This window comes from Octodon degus, unplaced genomic scaffold (genome assembly GCF_000260255.1).
Source record: "Octodon degus isolate 3935 unplaced genomic scaffold, OctDeg1.0 scaffold00049, whole genome shotgun sequence".
NCBI lineage: Eukaryota > Metazoa > Chordata > Mammalia > Rodentia > Octodontidae > Octodon > Octodon degus.
In genome coordinates, this window is record NW_004524625.1 from 4399815 (window position 1) to 4425179 (window position 25365).

General features: G+C 42.6%; 1 protein-coding gene across 2 annotated transcripts in view; it reads right to left on the bottom strand.

The window, feature by feature from the left end:
• Gab2 (GRB2 associated binding protein 2) overlaps positions 1-25365 on the bottom strand; it is a 156897-nt gene that overhangs the window by 84688 nt on the left and 46844 nt on the right. For both annotated transcript variants that reach the window (XM_023716630.1, XM_004632537.2), the window contains exon 2: positions 115-415. In XM_023716630.1, the coding sequence (XP_023572398.1) occupies positions 115-415 (301 nt within the window). The remainder of the gene's footprint in view (positions 1-114; positions 416-25365) is intronic.

Genomic DNA, 25365 nt, shown 5'->3' on the forward strand with positions numbered 1-25365 from the left:
CCTCCAGCTCCTTCATACGCTGAGCCTCTGCCTATTTCTCCTGCCACAGATGAAAGCGCAGTTAGAGCCTCCCTCCGACAGCCCCACAGGAAAGCTCTGCGTCTGTTCTCTTACCTGTGGTTTCCTCGGCCTGATTGAAGCCACAGATCTGGCAGATGCTCTGGACCCACTTGTTCATGTCCTCTTCTGTCTCAGCCACCAGGTAAAAGGTTCGCTCGCTGGTCTTAATATCAAACACAAAGCTGTCCTGAAGCTCCTTCTTGTTGAAGGTCAGGCCTGCATCCACCTGCTCACAGAAGTTCAGGTTGATGATGCGCAGGGGCTTTTTGGAGTGATCATTCTTGTAGTACTCCAGCACGTCTGGGTCACCGCTCATCCGGCCACTCCGAAGGATAAACCAGCGTTTCTTCCAGGCCTAAACACACCGGGAAGAAGGAGATGGGAAAGATGCTGTCAGCTACTTCAAAGCTTTTACCATGTCCTTAGACACCACAGACCTCAGGCTACTTATAACATATGTCCTCCTTTCAAATTTCCCCGAGTTTCAAAAATAGAGTATGATTTTAGAATTTAAGTTAGTGTAGCATTTCACTGTGGAGCCAAGGTCGTACCGCTATGAAAGAAAACGCATCATTCCTACTTTTTAAATCAGGAGATAAGATGAGGCCACTTCAGAGCAACTATTCCTTTCAGGCTAGAATACAGATCCAAACTCAGTACTTTTAGGCAGCGTAAAACTTACAAAACCATGATACATGTATTTGATTATAGATGGGGACCCTCAAAAAAAGAATGGTGAGTTAAAGCAACAGTGCCACATAGTAAGTAACAGAAAAGTAAGTCTCCTAACTTCCTAGAATGTGCTTTTTACCAATCATGAAGTTTTAGAAGAATCACAAAGAAAAATTCTTTTAACATCCAAAGCATATAACTTCGGATTTTCTTTCTTGTTTACCACTATATGTATCCCTAGGACTTATAACTGTGTCTTGCCCATATTAAGCACGTGGCATGTATCACTTAGTGGCCTCCCTAACCCGTCCCACACTATTGAATCTGAAACTTGGTTGCATGTTACTTTATGCTGTCCTCTACCTCTCATTTTATCAACAACAGCGTGCAGAGACCACGCCAAGTGATGAGAAGATTACGCGTAATCTGGGACTTGGGGCTGAGTCTATGCCTTGACACCGGCTTGATGCATGCCTTTCAGGCAAGTTTTGCTTCAACTACATATAGAAAATCCCCACCGCCACACCACCTACCCGCCTACCTCTTGGGGTTTTAATTATGGAAATATATCTAAACACTTAAGCACCTAAAATAGCACATTTGTGGATAATTTGTACATGCCTCCTGGAATGTAAACTTTGTCACTGCATGGACTCTTCATTGTTTATTCCATGCTATGTAGTGTCTAGGATTGTGCCTGGCATATGGCTGATCAATAAACATACCTATTAATGTGTATTAATTACAAGAAGTCCTTACAGCACATGGTAGGCAAGAGGGACCAGAACTGGTGCCTGATAAGGCTCCGACTGAAATGAAAACTGAGGTATAATCACACAGAATAGACTGGAGGAAAATAAAAACAAGTACTCTTTATTTACAGTCCCCTGAACCCCTGCTCAGGTCACTAGTGTGAGAAGTCCACACGTGCTTTTGTATGGACACCCTGCAGATGCATGCAGACACAGGGGTGGGTGCATTTAAAGAAGGGAGGGCTGGCGGTTCATCTGGTGTTTCATTCCAGTATCCCCCTTGTCTCTGTGGAAGAAGCCATCCCGAAATCACTAACAAAACACACACAGATACGCTCAAAAAGAAGGCAATGATGTTTGTGACAGGTAACTTCTGAGCCTGTCAGATTCTGCTTCCAAGGAAGTGGTGCAAACAGATAAATGGCTGCCTACAAAACACTGGTAAGTGTATGACAGAGAAGCCAAGGCTATCTAATTGGGTCCCAAATTCACTATCCTCTTGCCACAACTCCCTGCCAATTTCACACATTTTTAAAAAAATACAGACCATTCAGAATCGTGTGAACAACCCCAAAGTTGTTTACATCACCTGAATGCCCCTTGCTTCCCTGACCCCTTCATATAAAACGGGGCTCCACTCCCTCCATACTTTCATGATGTTTTAATGTACTTTTCACTGTGTGCTGTTTCGTAACGCTTGTAGGTATTCCTGTACTTGGCTCTGAGTAGATGCACAGTGAAGATGTGTACCACTGCGCCTGTCTTACCTCGCTGCTCTTGCTCATGTTTTCTTCCACCTTTCCTTTCTTCTCTATTTCCTTGCCTCCTTACATCTACTCAACCAACAAATACTGATTCAGTGGTTATTACAGTCTGGAGCAGCGGTGCTAAACCTACAGCATGTGTGCACAGCAGGCTGTTATCATAGAAAGCTCTAAAAGGGTCACTAAAAAAACCAAAAAAAAAAAAAAAAAAAAAAAAACAAAACAAACCTCCTGATTAGGGCCAGGGAGATGGCCAGAAGCGCCTGCTTTGGCAAGCACAGGGAGTAGGGTTCGATCCCTGGTCCCGCATGCCATGCTGGTCCCGGTCCCACCTCTAGGCACACTGAGCCGGTGACCAAGTCCAGGCGTGGTGTTGCACGTCTATAATCCCAGCATTGGGGAGGCTAAAAAAAAGGAGGATCACTACGAGGCCGAGTTGTGTAGTGAGACCCTGTACCAAATACATAAAATGGGGTGGGGGGAAGTTCACTATCACTGCTCTAGAGACTGTTCTAGAGTTTGTGGGGCTTTTTTGGTACCGGAATTGATCTCACAACCTTGTGCTTGCCAGGAAGGTACTGTGCTGCTGAGCTAGCTATATCCTCAGCCCTAGAGACTATTCTAGATGGATGTAATATGAATTCTTCATAGAACTTACAGATACAAAACACATTACTATTCCTTACTATTCTCCAAATGTATTAATTTTATGACTACATGTCTGCACAACCCATGGATTCTTCCTAGAGTGTCTTTCACCCTACCTAACCTGTCTGGAGAACTGTTATGCCCCTCTGTTCCAGCTCAAATGTCACTCTGGAAGGCCTTCACTCACTCCCCCGGCTGGGCGCTCCTTCTGTGTTCCTGTAATAACCTACACGTTCCCTGCTCGGGCATTGCTTTCCCTAAACTTGGCATTTCAGCTGTTTGTGTTTCTCTCCCCCTTAAGCCTTAGCACCTCAAGGTCTGGGTCCTGTGTGGCCAACAGCTCTTGGTGATGTGCTTAATGAACATCTGGAACTCAGTGAATATCTGCTGGGACTTTTTAATTCAATGAATATGTCAATTTATTTAAATTAGTAACTGTATTTTAAAAAATACAACTGATCTTTCATAGTAGGAGGTATGAAATGAGGATATAAAGAAAACTACAGAAGCAAAATAAGGGTTGGAATTGAATTCTCTAGGATGTGTGTTCTCCAGCATCTGTTCTTTTCATTCTGGTAAGTAGACTATGTAATAAATATTTATAAAGGGTCTGAAAACTTTAGTTGAAAAGTGCCCCATGACTCAGAAATAAAGAATCACTTTTGGATAAGTGACATGTAACGCAACCAGCTCTCACTTTGTGGTTCAGGCTGAATTTGCACTCACTGTATACTCCAGGCTGGCCTCAAGCTTATGGCAATTCTCCTGCCTCATCCTCCCAAGTGCTGGGATCATAGATGTAGGCAACCAGGACACATCAATATACTATTAAAGACAAAGTTTTTCATGTCCACTCTCCTTTGGCTACAAAAATCTCATGCAAAATAAATCAAGGATTTAAATATAAAACACAAATGGAATTCAGCAACCTATAAAACTATGTAACCAAGTGAAATTTAGTCCAAAGAGGTTAAGGGTAATTCAGATTTGCAATCAATCAATCAATCAATCAATCAATCAGTATAAAGAGGGGAGCTTTTTTATCCTGATAAAGAATATCAACAGAAAGACGAGTGTTTTCTGGTAGCTTAGCTTTGAAAGAATAAATGCTAGTCCCTAAGATCAGGACTAAGGTGAGGACATCCTCACCTACCACTCTTATCCAACACAGTGCCAGAAGTTCTAGTCGAGCAATAAAACAGGAAACACATAAAAGGCATACAGATGAAAGGAAGAAAAAGATGCCCTGCATTTTCAGAAAATTCTAAGTTATCTACAACAAACAATCACACACACACACACACACACACACACACTCCCTTCTGGAGACTCCAAGGTCTCAGGGTACAATACAAAAATACAAAAATCAATTTACAAAAAAAAAAAAATCAATTTACTTTTTTTTGTGTATGGTACTGGGGATTGAATTCAGGACCTTGCACTTGCCAGGCAGGTGCTTATGCCACTGAACTATCACTCTAGCCCTCGATTTACTTTAACGTGCTAGCAAGGAACATGTGGACATAGAAAATAAAAGCCTGCTGCGTCTGAGGATCTGGCTCAGTGGCAGAAGACCTGCCTAGGATGCTCCCCAGCTTCACAAAAGAAACAAACAAATATGCATTTTTAAAATGAAAAAAGCATATTTTAATAAAATATATGCAGAGCATGTGTGCCAAAACCATATAACACTGATGAAAGAAATCAAAGAAGATCTAAACAAACATAGCATGTTCATGGACTAGGAGATTCAAAATGGCCGTCATTTTTATAGCTGTGGGCAGAACTGTATTCTAAAATGTGTATGGAAAAAAAGAGACAATACAATAGCTAGGGCAATTCTGCATACTAAAATGAGAAGAATTAACATACCACATTTAAAGCTTGTTACATAGTACAATGCTGGGATTAAGAGTGCTGGCAGTAGGGTGGGTGACTGCTGGATCAGCCCACTGACTGGATTGGCAGCTCCCTAATCCTGCTATACGGATAGGATATAGGGGACAGAAAAAGGCCTGCCTCACTCTCCTTGGTTGCCTTAGTTGTCTTCTGCCACCAGGATCTGCTGTCCCTCTGCCACGTGCCACCCCACCTGGAACCAGCCAGGTATGGACTGAAATATCTACAAACTGTGAAAAATAAACCTTTTCCCCCTAAACTTTAGGTGTTGGTTATTCTGTCTCAGCAATGAGAAAAGTAACTAAGACACAGAGGAAGACAGAAATGAATGATTATGAACAATGAAGAATGTAGAGTTTCATAAGTAAGTTTTCAAAAGAAATTAATTTCTTTTAAAAATTAATTTAAAAAGTAATTAATTAAAAACTAATTTAAATTAATTATTATTTTTTTCTTTTTGAGACAGGTTCTTGTTATGCAGTTCAGGCTGCTCACTTTATAGCCCAGGCTGGTCTTGAACTTGCAACGATCCTCCTGCCTCAGCCTCCTGGGTGCTTGGATTATAGAAAAAAAATTTTTTTTAAAGTGTGCAAACAGTGACCATAGTCTGGGCATACAAAAAGAAAAGACAGTTATAGAGTATGTGGAATCATCTCTTCTGGACGTACAAAGGAATAAAGGGAGAGCTCCTAGTACCGAGAAGGCCTTGAGTTCCATCTTTAAAAGCATTCTTCTTTCTTTACTGGTAACGGAGAGCCCGTAAAGAACACAGATCAGCAGAGAGCTGTTGGGTGGCACTGTGCTCTTCTGTGTAGTGAGGGAGAAGACCAGAGAAGAAAAATCAGGAGCCAAAAGAAGGAGGGCATTATTGTAGCGTCTGTACCACTGAGCGAGGACGGCACTCTGAATGCTAAGAGTAACAATAAAGCCAGAGCCGAGAAGATACTGCAATCACCTCACTTGACAGGGCAGCAGAAAGAAGTGAGCAGCACTTGATCGAGGTCAAGAAAACCATGCCAAAGTCAGAATTTGTGTCTAGAATCAAGGATACACTGTCACTTTCTCTGATGAAACAGAAGTGACTGTTTTCCTTTTGTACCCAAGCGCAGCCCAAAAGCACGCTGTTTCACAACTGTCCAGACCACAGAGACACGAATGTGGGTCCACATGACCTGGAAGTTGCATCACTCTGGCTGTGGAGTAGAAGTGTCACATGAATCTGTCTCTGTCCCTTGGGCTGGGTCCAAAGGTCTCTAAGTGTACAAACAGGCCATGAGTTCCTCCTACTGCTTTTGATACCCAGAAAACTCAAGTAGGTTCCAATTCAGCTTTACAATGGCCAGACCACACTGCCAGTGCTCTGCTCTGGTGGTGAGGAAGGAGCCTGAAGTCCTATCATGTCAGCATGCAGGGAGACTGTGTGGAGCTGTGACCACAGTATTCTAATTTAAGCAGCTGCTGAGATGAGCAAGTTGATTTGCTCCAGGTGATGCTCCACGCTAAGGTTGAACTAGTCCAGTGCCAGCACAGAAACGCTACGGAAAAAATGATCCTGGCTTTTTGAAAAAAATAACCTCTTTATAAGAGCATAGTCCAAAGCAGATCCTCTGGAAACTAGAGAATTTTGAAGAGGAGGTAACCTAGTTTAAGGTTACAAACTTTCCTGTAAAGGGCCAAGTAAAAATTTTAGGCCTTTTAGCAGCATAATCTCTGGCATAACTACTAAATTCTGTCCTAGTGTGAAATAATCTATAGATGACCCACTAGCAAAGAGTCACAGCTGTATTCCAAAACAGCTAAATGGGTAGCATTTGCTGGCACTGGCCTAACATGTGGGTGGGCTGGGAAGGCTGTAGGAGGGGCTCAAGAAGTGGGTAATAGATGGATAAGAAACCAACATCTCTTTCTGCCTTGAGGGCCTCCCTGGAAAGTTTCACTGGGAGAGTCTGACATGGTGACAACTCATCTAATTGTATTACTCAGATCCTGAGAAGAGAGGGGTGTGTTTCTGGACCACCAAGTACTAACTAGAAAGAACTCTTCTTGGGTCTCAGCCCTGGCAACTGAAAATGTTTCTAAAACCCCAGAATCTTCTGTTAGGCCTTACTACTATGCTCCATAGAACAAAACTCTTCTTTGATGACTAAGGGCTTTCTCAGTGCCTCAGACAATCTCCCCAGACATCAGCATCTGCACATCCCACAGCTCGAGCCGAGCAGTAGAAGGGGCAAGGCATTTCTTGGAAGAAGGCTTTGCGTAACTCCTAGAAATGGGTGTGCCCTTTAACTTCTCCTTTTCTGGTGAAGGCAAAACCAAAAACGGCCAGTAAACCAGGAGGGTCCTGTCAAGTGAGGATTAGAGTCCACTGGAATCCAACTGTGATCACTGGAAGATATCAACAGATCAAATCTATGTTAGAGAAAATAAGACTATAATACTGTGTCTTCAAAACACTGTCTCTGGTCACCACACCCTGAACATGCCCAACTCAGCTAATCGCAGGAGGCATTCTTTGTTTCATTATAAAATATTACCGGCAACACACACACACACACACACACACCCTACTCATCTTGTAAGATTCCAAGACGGGCTGTGGTTTGAATTCCAGCTCGACCCCTCAAAAGACCCAGGAGAACTTGAGCTGATTTCTGAATACCCGATACACAAACGTATCTCAACATATTTGTGAGTGAGGCGCAGAAGACCTGTCTTTCGTCCCACAATAGTTAAGGGCAAACTGTCGGCGTCCGCTAAAGGCAAGCAGCACACACACTTGTGGAGGAATATCTCCTGCATGAAGAAGGCTATCCTTCCTCTAGGAATCTTTCAACTGCTCAGGACCTTGGGGACTTTATATTCCAAAGGAGTAAAAGAAAGGGTGTTTCCCAGGCTCCCAAAACATGCCACATGCTTTCCATCCATTTCCACATTTAATCTTCAAACCAGGGCTGCAAGGGAAATATTCTCTCTCAAAGATGAGAAAAATGAAGGTTACGCAGAATAAACGATTCACAAAGATCACAGTGCCTAGCTTGCCTGGCCCGTAGGTCATGAATGGGGCCTAGCAAAAGCTTGTATTGAAGCAAATGCAGATGAACTGTGGACTACACTGCTGCGAAACACTGGCCACAGAATTATGAAAAATATTCAAGTTTATAATTAATGGACAATGGCACGTGACAAGAGTGGGGCCAATATCTGGGTCTCGGTTCCCAGTCCAAAGTTACTTCTACTCAAATGAGAATCCCCTTGGATATTTGTTCCTGACTTAATCATCTGTGAGACAAATTTTCTCTTTGGCTCCAAATGAATCTTATTTGTTTTCCTAGAGCACAGAATGAATATTCTGAGGTCATGGTTTTTGTTATCTTAAGTATTTAGTACCTGATACTCGATGTGTACTGTGTAGCCACTACATCAAAGGAACAAAAGGAAAGAAAACCCATTTGTTTCTTTGTTTGCAGAAACAAAATCTCCGTCAGCTGACCCACTAATGTTCACACCATCACTCCCTAGCCTGGGCAAAAATGTACAGAGACAGCGCAAACACAATCCCTGAAAAGCTCTCATCTCTTATGTGAAGCCGACTCCAGCCACAGGCGGCATGTGGCCCAGCCCACCTGAATGAACCAGCAAACACACTTCGCCACAAAGGCCACAGTGAGAGCAGACAATCCCAGTCAGCACAGCGGTATAAAGATTCAACTAGAGGACCTGTCTGTGTTACTCAAACGAGCTCCCTCGCTCACTGGACAGAGGGCTGGGATGACAAGGGCCACTGCCTAATCAAAACAGCCTTAATCATGGGCTCCTACTGGCACTCCTACTGGCATGGCAGAGAGTAGGAGCACCTGCTCTGCTACCACAGAGCAGGGCGGGATACTCTGGCATACTTTCACAGCAGAGGTGACACTTGAATTGGGTTCTAAAGGATGGGGCGAGTTCTGCTGATGGAAGGAAAAAACTGCACAAGGGAGAACTTCTTAGGCCAAGAGAACAATGTAAGTACAGGTGGCTCCTGTTACTTCTGGCAGTCACGGCCCAAAGTCAGCACAAACACTGAAGTAGTGAATTCTCAGTCATCTTCCAGAGGAAGTACAGGATTAGATTCCTGAGAGAGGGTCCTATTTTTTTTAGAATGGTAAATACATAACCTGTGTCTCAGTTACTCTTCTCTCATTGCTGGGACAAATACCTGACACCCAAAATGAAGGAAGGAAAGGTTTATTTAGCTCACAGTTACTGGAAATTTCAATCCATACTCAGCTGGCTCCAAGGCAGAGAGGGACAAGGCAGAGAGCAACCTTTCATGGTGGCGGCAAGGAGCAGAGAGTGAAGGGAGTGGCAGCAGCTCAGATAGCTAGCCAGTCTCTCAGTCTCTCAGTCTGTCTCTGTGTGTCTGTGTGTCTGTGTGTCTGTCTCTCTTTCTCTCTCTCTCTTCTTTACACTGGAATGCAAATTACCTGCCCCAGGGATGGTGCAGCATCCACACCCACAATAATCACAAACTCCAGAAGCCCCCCAAGACTGCATGAGGCCTTGGGGGATACCTATACATAAATCTTGTTTTAAGTGTGTTTATATTTAAAGATACCATATTTAATATATGCATATTGGTGATTCATTAACACCGATGTCATGGGCAGTAGCGCAGCCAACAGCTCATACCTGAACAAAGTTTATATGACACAAAATTAGGCAGTACTTCACCACTGTGTGTGGAGCCATTTTAAGTAGTGAAACCACTAGCAAAAGGCACAAAAATGTAAAATGTATGATACTAAATAACCACAAAAGAGATACTTGTTTATAGTATGAAAGCTTAAATATGATACTTCGGCTGTGTTCCACATCATGGGACATGTATGCTCAGGTTCCTCAGCATTTTCACTGCTCCCCACATGTGTGTGGTCTGAGATTGCCCATGAAAGTGCAGCAAGACCGCATGAGGGAGTGGCGGCAGCTCAGACACCTAGCCAGCCTCTCAGTCTGTCTCTGTGTGTCTGTGTGTCAGTCTTGATTCACTTGGGCTGCCATTAGAAAAACAATCTTAGACTAGGTGTAGACAGAAACCTCTGCTCACCATTCTGGGCAGTCCAAGAGCAAAGTTACAGCAGGTGTGCGGTGCCAGAGCAGGAGGCGCCTTCTACGCTCCGCTGTGCCCACCCCTCCTGCAGGCCCTGAAGGCTTCCTTTGAGGGCTTCAGCCCCCTCCAGCAGGATGTGCTCTCATGACCTACCCAGTCACTGCCAAAGGCAGTGTTAATACTAACACACTGGGGACTCGACCTCAATATATGAATTTTGGAGGGATGCAAACATTCAAGCACACAGTAAGTATTGTTTTTGGGTTAACAATAAACTTTTTGTCAGCATGCAAATTTGTCAAGACAGAATTTAAAATACGTAAATATGAGGAATGACTGCAGTCTGAAGTGCTCAAGAAAAAGCCAAAATGGGTGACATTGATGAGGAAGAGGGCAAAAGAAGTGCGGAAAGGAAACCACCGGAGGTAAGGCTGGAGGGGTCTGCAGCTATTTGAAAGGCTGGGCCAGTTGTGTCTCCAGGTCAAATATCACTGCAAAGTAGAACAATTTGCAGCTGGCTATGGTAGTTCATGTCCGTAATCCCAAACTCAGGAGGATGCAGTAGGAGGACCAGGCCAGTCTGGACTACATGGCAATACCCTGTCTCCACCTTTTTTTTTTTTTTAATTAATACAAAGAGCATGAGACCAGACTGTTTTCAAATTTTAATTCTAAGATGATCATTCTAGCCTATGGCAACTGTAGCCACATGACGAAAGCATGAAAAGGGAGTTCAGATAAACTACTGCTCGTGAGATAATGGCAATCTGGACTGTGACACTGGCAAAGGCCACGTACACTCATGAGACAGTTCAGAACTTGAGTGACAAATCATGATGAACTGAACAGAGAACGACTATGGAAGAAGAAAGCAAACCGAGGCTCCCACATGCGCACTGTGAGCGAGCAGGCGGGCCGCTATGGACTTATCAGAGAAGAGAATCACAGCTACACCTTTCTGACAAGACTGCTATGTTGCCTTTACCCATGTTTTGCTTCTGCCACATCAAAGACAAAAAGGCAAGAGAACTTCAACTTGTGCAAGGGGGAAAGGATCACATCTGGGAAAGCAAAGAGGCTTATACCAAGTAATTACAACGACTGGATTCTATGAGATTGATTCCCAAAAGATCAGGTCAACTTTTCTGCAGAGGACGCAAAATCCATTAGTGAAATTACCTCTGCCACTCACAACACAACAAATGAGCTGTTACTAACCCTTTGCATTTAGGAGAAAGAAAGGTCAATTCTATCGAGGACCTCACTTTCCTAGTCTTGAATGTTCTGACTTAAGCAGTATTTCAAGCTCTAAATTAAGGAAAGGTTACCAGGGAAAATCTGGGACAAAGACCTCTCATCTATCCTGGAGCCCCAAGATCTGGCCCCACATCTTCTTAAATATAATTAGTCTTCCTCCTTTGCCTTAAATTCCTGGTCTGCTCACCACTGTCTTCAGTGGTGGTGTTTCATCTTAGTCTGCACCAGAGTCACTCACACAATGACTGAAAGTCAGACCCCAGCTCTAAGTCAGTAGAGACAGAGCCTCCACAGGCCTGGAGTAGAGGCCAAGGCTACACACCTTAGGCAACTCTGCCACCCAATGTTTAAGGACCTATTGTGAGAAACACTCTACTAAATTGTTAGCCACGGTTGACAACAGGTGGTCTTGGCTAAAATTTGGAGGTTTGGGTTGTACTTCCACCTCTGTCTTTGCAATGTGAACCTAAGGAAGAAAATATTTTTTCTGTCCTACCTCATCTATATAAAATACAAGTGTTGGCTTCAGTGTTTAATTTCTGACTTTGTTTTTGGTCTTTTTGAGATAGGATTTCACCATGAAATTCAGGTTGGCCTTGAACTCACTCTAGCCCAGGCTAGTCCTGAACTCACAATGATCCTCCCACCTCAGCCTCCTAAGTGCTGGGATTACAGGGGTGCGGCACCACATCTCATTTCATTTATGACCTTTTTTTTAAAAAAAAAATTATGTATGTGGTACAGGGTCTCACTATACAGCTCGGACTCATAGTGACCCTCCTGTTTTCAGCCTCCGTTGTGCTGGGACTACACACGTGGGCCACCAAGTCAAGACTTGGTGGCCAGCTCAGCACACCCAAGGGTGGGTGGGGCTAGCATGGCATGTAGTACCGGGGATCAAACCTCAGACCCTATGCTTGCCTAAGCAGGTGCTTAGTCTACTGAGCTATGTTGCCAGCCCTTAATTTCTGACACTCTAAGACCATAAGTAAAAGCAGAATTCTGAAGAGGTCAGGTCAGGTATCTGGGCTGTACTAGACTGACTCTTCCAGAGCACACAGATTGTGGATACACATGAATTCATATGAATCCAGGGCACAGTGGAATTTGCTGGTCATGAGCACATATCATTAAAAACTGTTTTTATTGTTTTCAGAGTGCTATTGTGTCTATTTTGAATTAAAATTTGTTACACTACTGCAAAAAAAAAAAAAAAAAAGCTATTTCTAAAACAACCCAATGGATTGGGCATGGACCCTTCAGGAACCTGGCTTTTCCTGTCAGTCACATCACTCAACAAAAATGAAGGAAGTCATTCAAAGGGTAGCCACAGAAACAGAGCCTCACTGCAAGAACTAGCTCAGACAATCAAGTACATGGTCCCTCTGACTGTGGTGAGCCTGAGGCCAGCTGACAGGAGACTACATCACTAAAAACATTCCACACAGAGACACTTCTGCAGTCCTTCTGTGAGCAGCTGAAAAGGCTTTTGTGTAAACTGTAAAAGGAAATCAGTATACCACACTAGAAGACTAGCACTCGAGCTGATCCTTTTTGGCTTCCTTAAACAAAACAGGACATATAGTTTATACATATTAAAATTCATCCATCCCATCTTCAGAGTTCAGATGAATGAATTCTGACAAATGTATTGAACATATAACCAGCACCACAACCCACACAGAACATCTCCGCCTCTCCAGGCCTCTCTGTCTGCTTTCCAGGCCAGTCCTCGCTTCTCTTCCCAACCCCAGGAAGCTGCCCTTCTGCTTCCCATTACTGATTTGTCTTTTCTAGAGCACCAAAAATGGAAGCACACAGAACGTGTCCTTTCATGCCTAGCTTTTTAAACACTATAGTAAGTTTTAATGATTTATCTATACTGTTGAATATATCAATAATTTATTAAATTATTTGGTGTAGTATTTTGTGGAAGTACTATTATTTATTCATTCACATTTTAAGGGACAGTGAGGTTGTTTCCAGCTTGGAGCTATTACGAATGTTCTTGTAAGCCTTTCTGTAAACTTTTCTTTTCTTGATTATGTACCTAGGTATGAAACAGCTTGGTCACATAGTGCATATATATTTAATTTGATAAGAAATTGCCACAAGTGACTGCACTCTTTTTATATTTCCATTAGACATATATGAGAATTCCAATTCCTCTGCTAGATTTGGTCATTATAGCCATTCTAGAGAGTTGGGGGAAGTACTGTACCTCATTGTGGTTTTAACTTACATCTCTAAAAGACTAATGATGTTGAGAAACTTTCCATATGCCCAGTGACTCGTTATCTTCTTTTGTGATATATCTGTTCAAATTCTTGCTTCTTTTTATTTTTTCTCATTTACTTTTATTTACATATGTTTGTAATACACAGTAAATGCGTCCACTAGGGGAGCTGGTACATGAACAGTACACATCGCCTCGATTCTTCTTACTTTTGCTTCCTCTGCTCCCCTCCTAGCTCCCTTATTTAGCTTCAGATCCCCTTCGCATCTTTGATTCACTGACCCTAGAGTCTCTGCCTACCTTACTGTCAAAAGGATTTTTCTGATTTATTTTCTTCTACACATTTTTACCATGTTTGCTTTTATGTTTGTCTATGATTCATGGTTTATTATTTTTCTTTGGGATATCCAGCTGTGTTAGAAACATGTGTTCAGGAGGGGCCGGGGAAATAGCTCAGTAGAATAAGTGCTTTCCTGGCAAATGAAAGGGCCTGAGTTCAATCCCCAGTTCCGCAAAAAAAAAAAAAAAAAAAAAAAAAAAAAAAAAAAAAAAAAAAAAAGAAATGTGTTCAAAAGACAGATCCTATTCAAATTACCTTTGTATTTTTGTTGAGATTTGGTTGACCAGGTCTATTTTGACACCTCCTATGACATTCAATTGATTGCTTTCTCTGTACAGACAGATTCCCTGTTTAACAAACCATTTGTTTAATATTGTTCAGACTTACAAGCAATATGCACTTGAGCCTCAATGTCTCTTTTTGTACAGTATACCCTGCTTATACAGTACTGAAATTTTTGTTGGCTGTACTATATAGAACTGTATGTGGTTATATGTAAGGTCACATGGCATGTAAGAGTTAGGCAAATAAAAGCAAAGTCATCCAACTGGAGCTGCCTTTGACCATTTCTTTGTTCTGAATCTCATCACGTGCACACTACGTATAATTCCTCATTCGTGACCAATCACATAATGACCTAGCTGCAGGACTGGGAGGGGCTGCCAAGGGAGGAGTGTGTGTGCCGACATCAAAACCATGCCGCCTCTGTTCTGTAGTGCTGCGAGGAGAAATTAGCTTGTGTGAGACCTTCTTGTTACTGCTGTTGTTGCCTCAAGTCTAGATTTTTCGCACTTCTATACAAATTTTAGAATCAGTTTGTCAACTTTTACATACAAAAAATGGTACAATTTTTATTATAGTTGCATCAGTAGAGATCAATTTGGGAATTATTTCTTTCTTAAAGGATGGGTATAATTAGAGAAGATACTCATGCCTGGTGGTTTTTTTTTTTTTTTGGTGGCCAGCTCAGCCTGCCATGGGGGCGGGGCCGGTGTAGCATGTGGTGCCGGGATTGAACCATGGTCCCTGCACTTTGCCTAAGCAGGCACTTTAGACTGATGAACTATCTTGCGGGCCCGTGCCTGGTGTTTTTGGTAGGAATTTTAAAATAAGAATTAAATTATTTTAATAGGCAAAGAATACTATTGAGGTTTTAAAGAAGACTAGAATTTTACTTTCTTTTGCTGTCACTTTCAAGAATAAAAGTCTTTCATAGAATTTATGTATTTGATAATTTTATCCATAAATTATCAAATTTATTCAGGTAATTTATTACTATCCATAATATTCTCCCATAGCCCTACTATTTAAAAGTGAGCTATAGGGCTGGGGTGATGGCTCAGTAGAATAAGTGCTTCCATGGCAAGCGCAACGGCCTCAGTTCAATCCCCGTTTCCGAAAAAAAAAAAAAAAAAATAAGTAAAAGTGAGCTATAATTCATATAACATCAAATTCACTTCTTTAAAGTATATAATTCATCGTTGCCTATTTCTACATTTTCACTACTTCCAAAAGCAACTCTATGCTCATTAGCAGCATTCCTCACTGTTCCCTTCTCCTAGTTTCTAGAAACTGCTAACTAACTCTTTAACGTCTGTAAGATCTGTAGTGATGATCCGACTCTGTTTTGGTGTACTGCACTCTGCAAAGGCACAACTTACACGGCAAGAATATAAAGAATTGGAATCACATAATTTGCGCCTCTGGAGAGATGCGAGGTAAGTTTGTTTACCATGTTCCTTGTTGCCTAGAAGTACTTTTCAAACAGTGAGAATGTGCCAAGTTATTAAGAGTGTTCATTCTTTTAGGTCTCAGGGAAGCTGTAGTTCCTGGGCTAGTTACCTCTGGCCACTCAGTACTTGTAGCCCAGCAGTAGATATTTTCTCTGTGTGGTATGATAAAAGTTTGGGAACCTATCCAACCATGTCAAGTCTAAACTACTCAGGATAGGGTGGGGAGATAGCTCAGCAGCATAAGCGCCTGCCTTGAACGTGTAAGGTCCTGAGTTCTATCCCTGGTACTGAAAGAAAAAATGCTAAACTATTCTGGACAGCATTCCACAGCTGCTGCTTCGCTCTTCTCTTCTCTTCTTCTTTCTTTCCACATGCAAGAATGATTTATTTCACTTAAGATTATAGTCTCGAGTTGTATCCTTTACCTAGAAAAGCCTCAAATTTGTCCTGCTTTACAGCTCAGCAGTATAAAAATATGACATCTTTTTTTTTCCAAAAACCACACAGACTGCTCACATCAGCATGAACGGTGACCATCAAGAAAGCTGCTCCAGATTAGATAAAATGGCTCACAGTCCTTCACACTGCTGACGGAAATGTAGTTGGGGGAAAGGTCTTCGTGGTGAAGCTGGACAGCAGGGTGAGCCAAAGCCAAGGACACCACCACGGCAAGGAATTGGGCTGTCCCATCTACATGAGGGGCCGAAACAGGACTGGATCTAGACTTTTACAAGAATAAGTGAATCTTCCAATCTTGAGAGAAGAAAGCAAGATTCAAAATGTCATTCTACTTCAATAAAGTTTAAAAACAGAAAAAGCAATATTGCTTAAGAGCTACTCTGTTGGTGGCAACATAAAATAGTAAATCACTACAGGAATCAGTATGGAGATTCTTCAGAATATTAAAATTAGAAATTCCATTTGATCCAGCTCTTCTCCTTCTAGGGATCTTCCTGAAAGAGTTAAAGACATCATATTACAGAGATATATGTATACCTATATTTATAACAGCACAATTCATAACAGCTAAGTCTTAGAAACAGCTTATAAGGCTATCAATAGATGACTGGATAAAGATAATATAGTATTTACACAAAATGGAGTACTACTCTGATATAAAGAAAGACACACTTGAAGCACAGGTAGGTGACCGGACACACCTTAAGATCATAATGTTAAGTGAATAATTATACAAACTTAAATATACCTGGTTTTTCTTATATGAGAAATCTCCCCAAAATACAAATAAAAAGCATAATAAAAATAAAAAATGGAGATCTTTCTCAAATGGGAGGAGGAACACAAGTCAGAGGGAGGGAGAAGGGAGAAAAGAAAAGAGCTTAAAAGGAGAACTGAAGAGCAAGGCATGGTGGCGCCCAAGTGTAATCCCAACATTTGGGAGGCAGAGGCAGGAGGATTGCCATGAATTCAAGACCAGCCTGGACTACATAGTGAATTTAAGAATGATCTGAACTATATAGCAAGACCCTGTCTCAAAAAACCAAACCAAACAAACAAAAAGAATGGAAGAAAAAATGAAATAGGGCTTTTGCAAATGGGAAGAGGACCAAGGTATGGAAGGAGTGATATAGGGAGAGCAACTCCTGACCTGACCAGGATGAGTTCGTGTTCTCTAAAACCAAAGAATCGGGGCCGGGGAGATGGCTCAGTGGAATAAGTGCTTCCCTGGCAAGTGCAAGGGCCTGAGTTCAATCCTTGGTTCCACCAAAAAAAAAAAAAAAAAATAAATAAATAAAATAAAACCAAAGAATGAATTTTAGGAACAAATGGAGGTTGAGGGTAAAACTTTATTGAAAAGGAAAGCTTCTGTCAGAGAGGGACAGATGGGGGGCCCGAGCGGGTTGCCCAAGAAGCTGTCTCTTTCAGGTTATTTTTATAGGGCAAAACCATGTGGGGCTAAGGTGGAGAAGAAGGGGTCTTGCTTAGGTGGGTGTAGGGTGGGACAAAACTATGGTCAACCAATAGGATTACAAGCACCATTGCTCAGATAAAATTGATTAGGCCCAGGGCCAAACGGGGTAGTGAGTCACGGATCAAGCAGGCATGAATGTAAAACAGGACCTTATCTGGCGGCCTTCAGACAATGATTTTTCCTGAGTAATGATCAGTCCTGGATGCCAGTCTTTAGAGAGGTTAGCATTTGTTTGGTCTTTAGGTCTGGCTCACAGCAGAAGCATCTGTCCCTTCCACAATTGTAAGGTGTTTGGTCTTTGTTATCTCCTTCAAGGGCCTGACCCTGTCTGACTGCCTATAATATTTCTATCTAACTCAGGCTACCTGCAACAGGAGCAGAGAGGGCAAAAAAAAATCTAGATGTACTACATGCATGTACTAATCCCCATGGTATGTGCATTCACTACATACTACAAATACGCACCATAAAAACAGAAAAACAAGACAGAAAAGAATACATATACATGGTAAAACTGTAAATAAATGCAAGGAAGTGGTTCCTACAAGTTATGATACTTGGATGGAGGAAAAAGGCACAGTAAGAATAGGATTAGAAAGGGCCAGCTAGAGACTGCTAAAGCAATTTTTTTAACTGGTCGATAGACACGTGAGTGTTTCCCCTATAGTACTGTATGCTACCATTTGTACAATTTTTGTATGTGTATTGTGCTTCCAATTTATGGACATAAGTGGAAATGTTCTGTAAAATCACGAGGGTGGGATGGCCTGGAGGCAGAAACTGAGCTCATCACAACAGCATAATTAAAGGGAAAAAGAGCCTCGAGGCAGTCACTGATAGGTAGTATAGCAGAGAAGAAAAGAAAAGCAATCTGAAAATTCTTAGGAGTCAGGTCTCAGTGACCCATTAGAAATGGAAATTGGGGGAAATAAGGAGATTCTGCAAGCATGTACAAGATTTTTAAGTTTCAGGCTTGAGAAACTCAGTGGTCAAGGGGAAAATATTATAAGCAGTGGACTCAAGTAATTTGGAGAGAAGCTGAGATGTGAGCCACGCCCCATTAAAGTCCACCAGCGCATGTGTAACCAACCCCACTACCAGTTCTAGGATGTCTTCATCACCCAAAAGGAGATCCCATCAGCTTTAGGTCACTCCTCTTAGCCTGTCCCCTGCCTTTTTTTTTTTTTTTTTGGTGGCACTGGGGATTGAACACAGGGTCTCACACTAGGAAAGTGTTATATACTGAGCTACATTCTGAGTTCTTTTTATCTGACTGTGGAGACACAGTCTTGCTAAATTGCCCAGGTTGGCCTTAAAACTAGCCATTGTTTTGCTTCAACTTCCAGGGGTATGTACCACCATGCCCAGATCATGTATTTTTTTTTAATTTATTTTTTTATTTTTATATTTTATTTTTTATTTATTTATTTTTTTTTCAAAGTTTTATTCATAAACAGATAGCAATGAGACAGTTTCAAATCTAATCGGAAGTACAGTTTCAACAAATAATACACTGCATATATTCTTCTCAGTGGTTAATTGCTGTACAAGAAGTGGACTTGTGATCCTATTTACAAACACCATTAGAACAAATCATTCTATTCATTAAGAGAATGCAACTATATATCTATCCTAACCACTTTGAATACACAGATACAAAATGGACATTCATCAGTATACCCCATTTGTTCTAAGTTCCGTTATTGAATATTATAGGTGTGTAAACTCAGCAAAATATTCTAAAAGAGTCCAGTAGCCCATAATAGCATTGGGTCTTCTGTTTAACTGGCAATGTCAGAAATTATTGACCTGAGTCCCCCACAGCTCAACATAACAGCATGGCTTTATTCCCTATATTTCGTCTTCATACTTTTCTACTGGATGGTTAAGACCAAGGTAAAGCAGGACCTATGCAACAAGAGTTGTAGCTTTTTGGTCTGAGAAGGTCAGTGAAATGCCCTCAGGATCATGTATTTTTAAGAGATTAAAATCTTATGACTAAAACCTGTTTTGAGACTGTAATCCCAGCACTTGGGAGGCTGAGGCCGGAGGATCACTGCAAGTCTGAGCACAGCCTGGACTACACAGTGAGTTTAAGGCTAACCTAAACTACACAATAAGACTCTATCTGAAAAAACAAAAATCCATCTACCAATCAATCCTGGCTTGTGAGAGTAAGAACTCTAACTCAGTCTCAACAGCCTAATCCTTAATCTGCCTCTGTGCCTCACAAATGTAGGAGTTCTAGGGTAGATGTGCCAAGTGCCTTCTTCAGGAAGTTCAGGGGGAAAATTCTCTTTCTTAGTTTCAGCCTGGATAGGACTCGTGCCAGCAGAGATCAAAGGTGGCAGAAGCAGGCATCTGGTCATGGTGCCTTTCAGCCAGTGGCATGGCTTTCCACTTTCTACTTTCAAGGGGGCTTGAAAATGTGTGCTGTGTGAGGTGGTGAAGAGAAAGCCGCAGTCACAGAGGTTAGTCAATACTTGAGTTTCAGAAATTAGGGGCTCAGCAAACATACTAACCTCAAGCCACGCATGGGACAATCCTGCATAACAAAGAACTGCCACTCCTCAACTCTAAAACAATCTACACTTCTCCTGAGAAGTAACAGGGGCAGAGATCCTATTATTTTGCAAATGGAAGTTATGACCTGTAAATGGGAACCAGGCCCAGGCCCAAGAATGTGTGGTTAAGAATAGCTTAGAGAACAGCAGCTTTAAATTAGCTCACAGTAAAATGGGAGTATTAATAGAAATCTTGATATTAATAGCAATGAATCTCAGCCACGGAGGACATGCAGTATTCTACTCTCCCTGTCCTCAAGTCCATACTGTGACAGAGCTGCCACGCCAGGTGCAGGAAAGGAGTTACACACTTGAGCCTGGAAGGTACTATCAGCAAGAGGGCGGGAGTCATGTCCCACTATCCTATTAAAAAAAATTAAGAAGGCCCTGCAAGGAGCTCTTCATATAGGAAAAATGCTTCATTTGTTGCCACACTAAATTTTTTTCCTCTCTGTACATTGTTTTTATATGAAATTCTACTATTGGTCATTCTGGAGAATAAAATTGGGAATTTACTTTCAGGCCCTTACTCTATGCGATGCTCTGGGAAGCACAGGCACCAGTGTCAGGCAGCCTCCAGTCTAGGGGAGAAGTTAAAACCCACTGAACACTTGCTTCTGACACCGAAAAATCCTAACAGATGAGAGTACGTGTTGGGTCCAGTTTGTAAGAACTGCATATTCTTAGCTTCTCCTAAACTTAAGGCTCGGCTTGTTCAATTATAAAGATGATAATCCTGAGAGAACAGTTGTGGGGACCATATTGGTAACAGCGGTAGAAGACAGTTTCTCTTTCCCCGCTACATGAAGAACATGAAGCTCGATGACAGAAGATGGGAAATGTACTTGAGATGCCAGAACAACTCAGTGAAGCAGGTAACATCTGAACTGGGCTTCTGGGATAGTTACGTGTATTATGACCCAAATGATTATTTGTTCAACAAAGTTGCACTCGAGCCACTGCTGGATTCCAAGTCCCGGCCACGCGGTGGAGTCCGTCCTGCTTACTGTACTGCTTTCACACTTCCTCAACTTACTTGTAAATTCTTTCCATAAGTGCCGAAGCTGCAATTAGTTAACAGAGTGGCCAAACATTTAGAAAGCAGGAGGCAACCTGACTCAGGGAGGCAGTCAGGAGGCTGTGGGCCCCTAGAGGCGCGCAGCGAGCAGCTCAGGGAGGCAGAGTCCTAGGACAGGCAGCAAGACAGGAAGCAGGTAGAGGGTGCCCGACGACAATTTCATGTGACAAGCAAAGCTGCCCAGCGGTGGATCTACTGACAGAAAATCAGCCTCATTCCTCGCTGCAAAAGACTGAGTAGCAACCTCCTCCAAGTGTAAACTTAGAAACAATTCTGGGTAGGGCGGGACTAGATCCTAGAACATTACATAACACTTGCTGAACTGAGGCCACACCCTTCTGAACACCCCACTGGTGTTAAATGAAACTCGAGCCAGGCTGGCCTATGAGAAAAGCAACAGAAGCCCTCTCAGACTCACACAGCAAAAGCAGACGTTCTTCAATGAGAAAGCATGGGGGAAACAAGGAAGAAATGTGGGGATTTCTCTAAACTGGGAGGGAGTTCTTTACCATAACAACCACAACAGCAAACACTTACTCTGTACCCAGCATTTTATCTAGCACTTCACATATATCAGCTCACTTCACTCCTATAACCACCTTCTGAGTAATTACTAGGATTGTCCCATTTGAACTACACAGTAGCATCATCATCACCATTATCATTATTATTATTATCATTTTTGCAGTACCAGGAATCGAACTCACAACCTTGAGCTTGCCAGACAGGACTTAAGCCACTGAGCTACCTCCCCAGCCCATCTGAACTGCACATATAAATCTATGCAGGGGTAAAGCAGAGTCTTTTAACTCTTTCTGCGCTCCTTGTGCGAAACACATCTTTCAGACCGCAGAAGATGACTGCAGCTTACAGGGTCTGAAGCCACAGTTTCCCGAGAGCATGGTAGGTGCAGGAGCTGAAGCTGAAATTCTTTCATGACACATAGTCTGCTTCATGTTAAATCTCAGGATCTGAGGGCCTTGGAATAGGGATTTATCAAAACTGGAGCTCAGTGCTCTGCCTGATTGCTCTTTTCCCTCCCCTGCCCTACACAAGTCCCTTGACCCTTCTAAGACTTACAGAGAAGTACCACCTACTATGTTTATCTCAACAGGTTGTCATGAGGATTAGTTATATACAGCTTCAAGAACACATCAAATGAAAACTTTTTCAGTATTTTCAAAAGTTCTTTGAATGGCCTGAACAGGAACGAACACAGATAAACAGTGTCGTCTACCACCATAAGGAGCCAGTTCTTAGGCTGAGTCAGAATGCAGAACTGTTGGGAAATATTAATAGCCAGCCCGCCCTGCAGCACTGCCTATGGCAAGCCCCACACGTGACATCTGCCTTATTTGGGCCCCAATCAACAGTCCTTTACCCGCCCCCCGCCAGGTCTGGGGCTTCTGTGGTGAACTGCACAGCACTTGGCTCTCCCAGGTGCAGAGGCTAAGGCCTGATGCTGGAACAAAACAGGTGCACGCAGGACTGAATCCCTGCTGTCCTCCTATTTCAGGATCGCTGGGGATCAGGGGTGAGACCCGCCGCCGTGCGTTCAGTTCCCCCCACGCCCAGACAGGCTGAAGCATTCATTCAGGGCGCGCTGTGGAGCCCTGCCAAATGCACATATGGGGCACGTGCCAAGCTTTTCTGGGCGCGAGGCTCATGACTGCCACAGTCACCACAACAAATAACAACAAAAGCCTCTAGGTACAAATTATCACACATAATAAACTTAATTTAAGAAACACTGAGGAGATCCTTCCTTGGATTTTAATTTACATGCCATTCTTACACAAGTGCCCTGGGGCCACTACAAATTGCAAACAAGACATCAGTACAGATCAGCGTCCACACACCTTGGTGATCCTACCATCTTAAATCCACCTACCACAAAAAATGTGGAGAACACAGGAAAGGCCACAGAAAGAAGAATGGAGAAGAACCTACCTACACGCTTATACTTTATGGAGTATGGCAGAGTTCTAAGCTGGATTCCTAGCTGGACTATTCTTTAGCCTCTGGCTGCCCACAGACGACGCCTGAGGTAACTCACCGACACAGGCACCTCAGGAGAAGCTGCAAAGGAGCCATCCCCTGAAGGCCTGAGTCAGGCAGGTGTCCCCTGGGCTGCTTGGCACAGTACCTGTGCGCAGAGCAGGAGTGGCTACTAACGTTCTCAGTAGAGCAAGGTGGCGACACTAGGAGGGCACTGCAAGTATACCTAGTATACCTAGGACAGGTGTTAGAACACTGGCTGCAGGTACGATGATGCTAACAGCTAGGGTCGTGCACCTACACGACCTGCCAGTCCGGGGCTGTATTCTTCACTCCCACACACTGTATGGGTCTTAACACCCATCGCCTAGGAAGCATAAGCCATCATCCTCACTTGATAGATGGATACGCTGCCTGAAGTCTGTCACCTAAGTTTAGGTCCCATCTTGATCTGCTCGGTTTCTGATCTCAGGCAAATCCCGTAACTTTACTGAGCCTTCGTGTCTTAATCCAAAAATGAAGACAAAACCAGTTCTCCCTGCCACTGTGCAATGATACAAGGATTACAGGGTTTACAGGGCATGAAAATGTGAAAGTGTGAAAATACCATCAATAGGACTAAATTGCGTACAGAGTGATCCGACAGGTGAACAAAGCTGGGGCCACTGTTCAGCCATCTTTGTGAGTCACCTACTCAGCCCCTAGCTCTGGGCCACGCCGTTGAGCAGCAGGGGTGAAGGTGCGTCCCCACTCTCAAAACAGCACACATGAAAGGTAGGGCAGGTGACGGGACCATGGTGCGTAAAGGCAGGGTCTGGCACCAGGGGAGGGAACAAACACAGCTCCACTCTGGCTCACAGCAGCAGGAAGAGAATGACAGCACACCGAGCTGACACCACTTGTCGGGGACAGACTGGAAATGCTTTAAAAACAGTCTCCAAAAGGATGGCAAACTGAAGTAGCTACTTTGAGACAAACAGAGAAGGAGAGTAAAAGGACAGAAGGGGAAGGCCTGAGCAAGACTAGCTTCCATTCCAGTCTCGTCTTGTTTTGCTTTTTCTCTCTCTCCATTCTCCTCTTCTCCTAACTTTATACCATAAATGGTCTTCGCTCTTTTATGCCTCTTCTCTACGAAGCTTCCCAAGAGCTTGCCTTGAGGATATTCTCAACATTAGCTTTCTTATCCATAAGAGACTGACAACACATCCCAGGATTATCACACATATAAAATAAGGTGACATTTTTTCCATAAAATTGTGATGTGAAAAATAGATATTCAAGTGTCAGAACAACCCATGAAGTTGCACCTTACTTCTACCACACACAAAAGTTAACTCAAAATGCATAAAAGGCTTAAATATAAGAGGTAAACCCTTAAAGCTCTTGGAAGGTAACACAGAAGGAAAGTTTCATGACACTGAATTTCTTCAGAAATCACTGTAGAGGGACTGGGGAGATGGCTCAGTGGAATAAGCGCTTCCCTGGCAAGCGCAAGGGCCTGAGTTTAATCCCCGGTTCCGCCTAAAAAAAAAAAAAATCACTGTTGACAAAAATAACAACACAAGTAAAAATAGATAAAATGGACTTCATTAAAGTTAGCAACTTCTGTGAATCAAAGGACAGAATCAACATAATAAATTTCCCTTTCTATTGGGAAAACATCTGCAAACTATGTTTCTGATAAAAGGTTAACATCCAGAATGTATGCAGAACACAACTCAACAACAACAAAACAACCTGACTGGCAGAAAGGACCCAATCGGACAGTCCTGCAAAGAAGATACGCTAAAGGCCAACATGCATGCAGAACAAAGCTGACGTCACTTGATCACAGGGAAATTCAATTAAAGCTGCAATGACATAACTTTCCACACCCATGAAGCTAGCTGCTCTTTTAAAAATTTTTGAGAAACAAAAAATAATTGTTAGTGAAGATATAGAAAAACTGGTAGCTTTGTGCTTTGTTGAATAGAATGTAAAATGGTACAGCTATTGTTGAAAACAGTACGGCAGTTCCTTAAAAATTTGAAAATAGATACAACATGTGATTCATTCTACTTCTGGTTTTTTTTTTTTTTTTTTTTTTTGATACTGGGGATTGAACTCAGGACCTCATGCTTGCCAGGCAGGTGTTTATGCCACTAAGCTATCTCCCTGGCCCCATTTTACTTCTTGGTATAAAACCTCCCAAAACTGAAAATGGGGACTTGAAAAAAGGTTTTTGAACTTTGATTCACAGTGTCATTATTATTATTATTATTATTATTATTATTATTATTAGTGTGTGTGTGTGTGTTACCAGGCATTGAACTCAGGACCTGGCGCTTGCCAGGCAAGTGCTT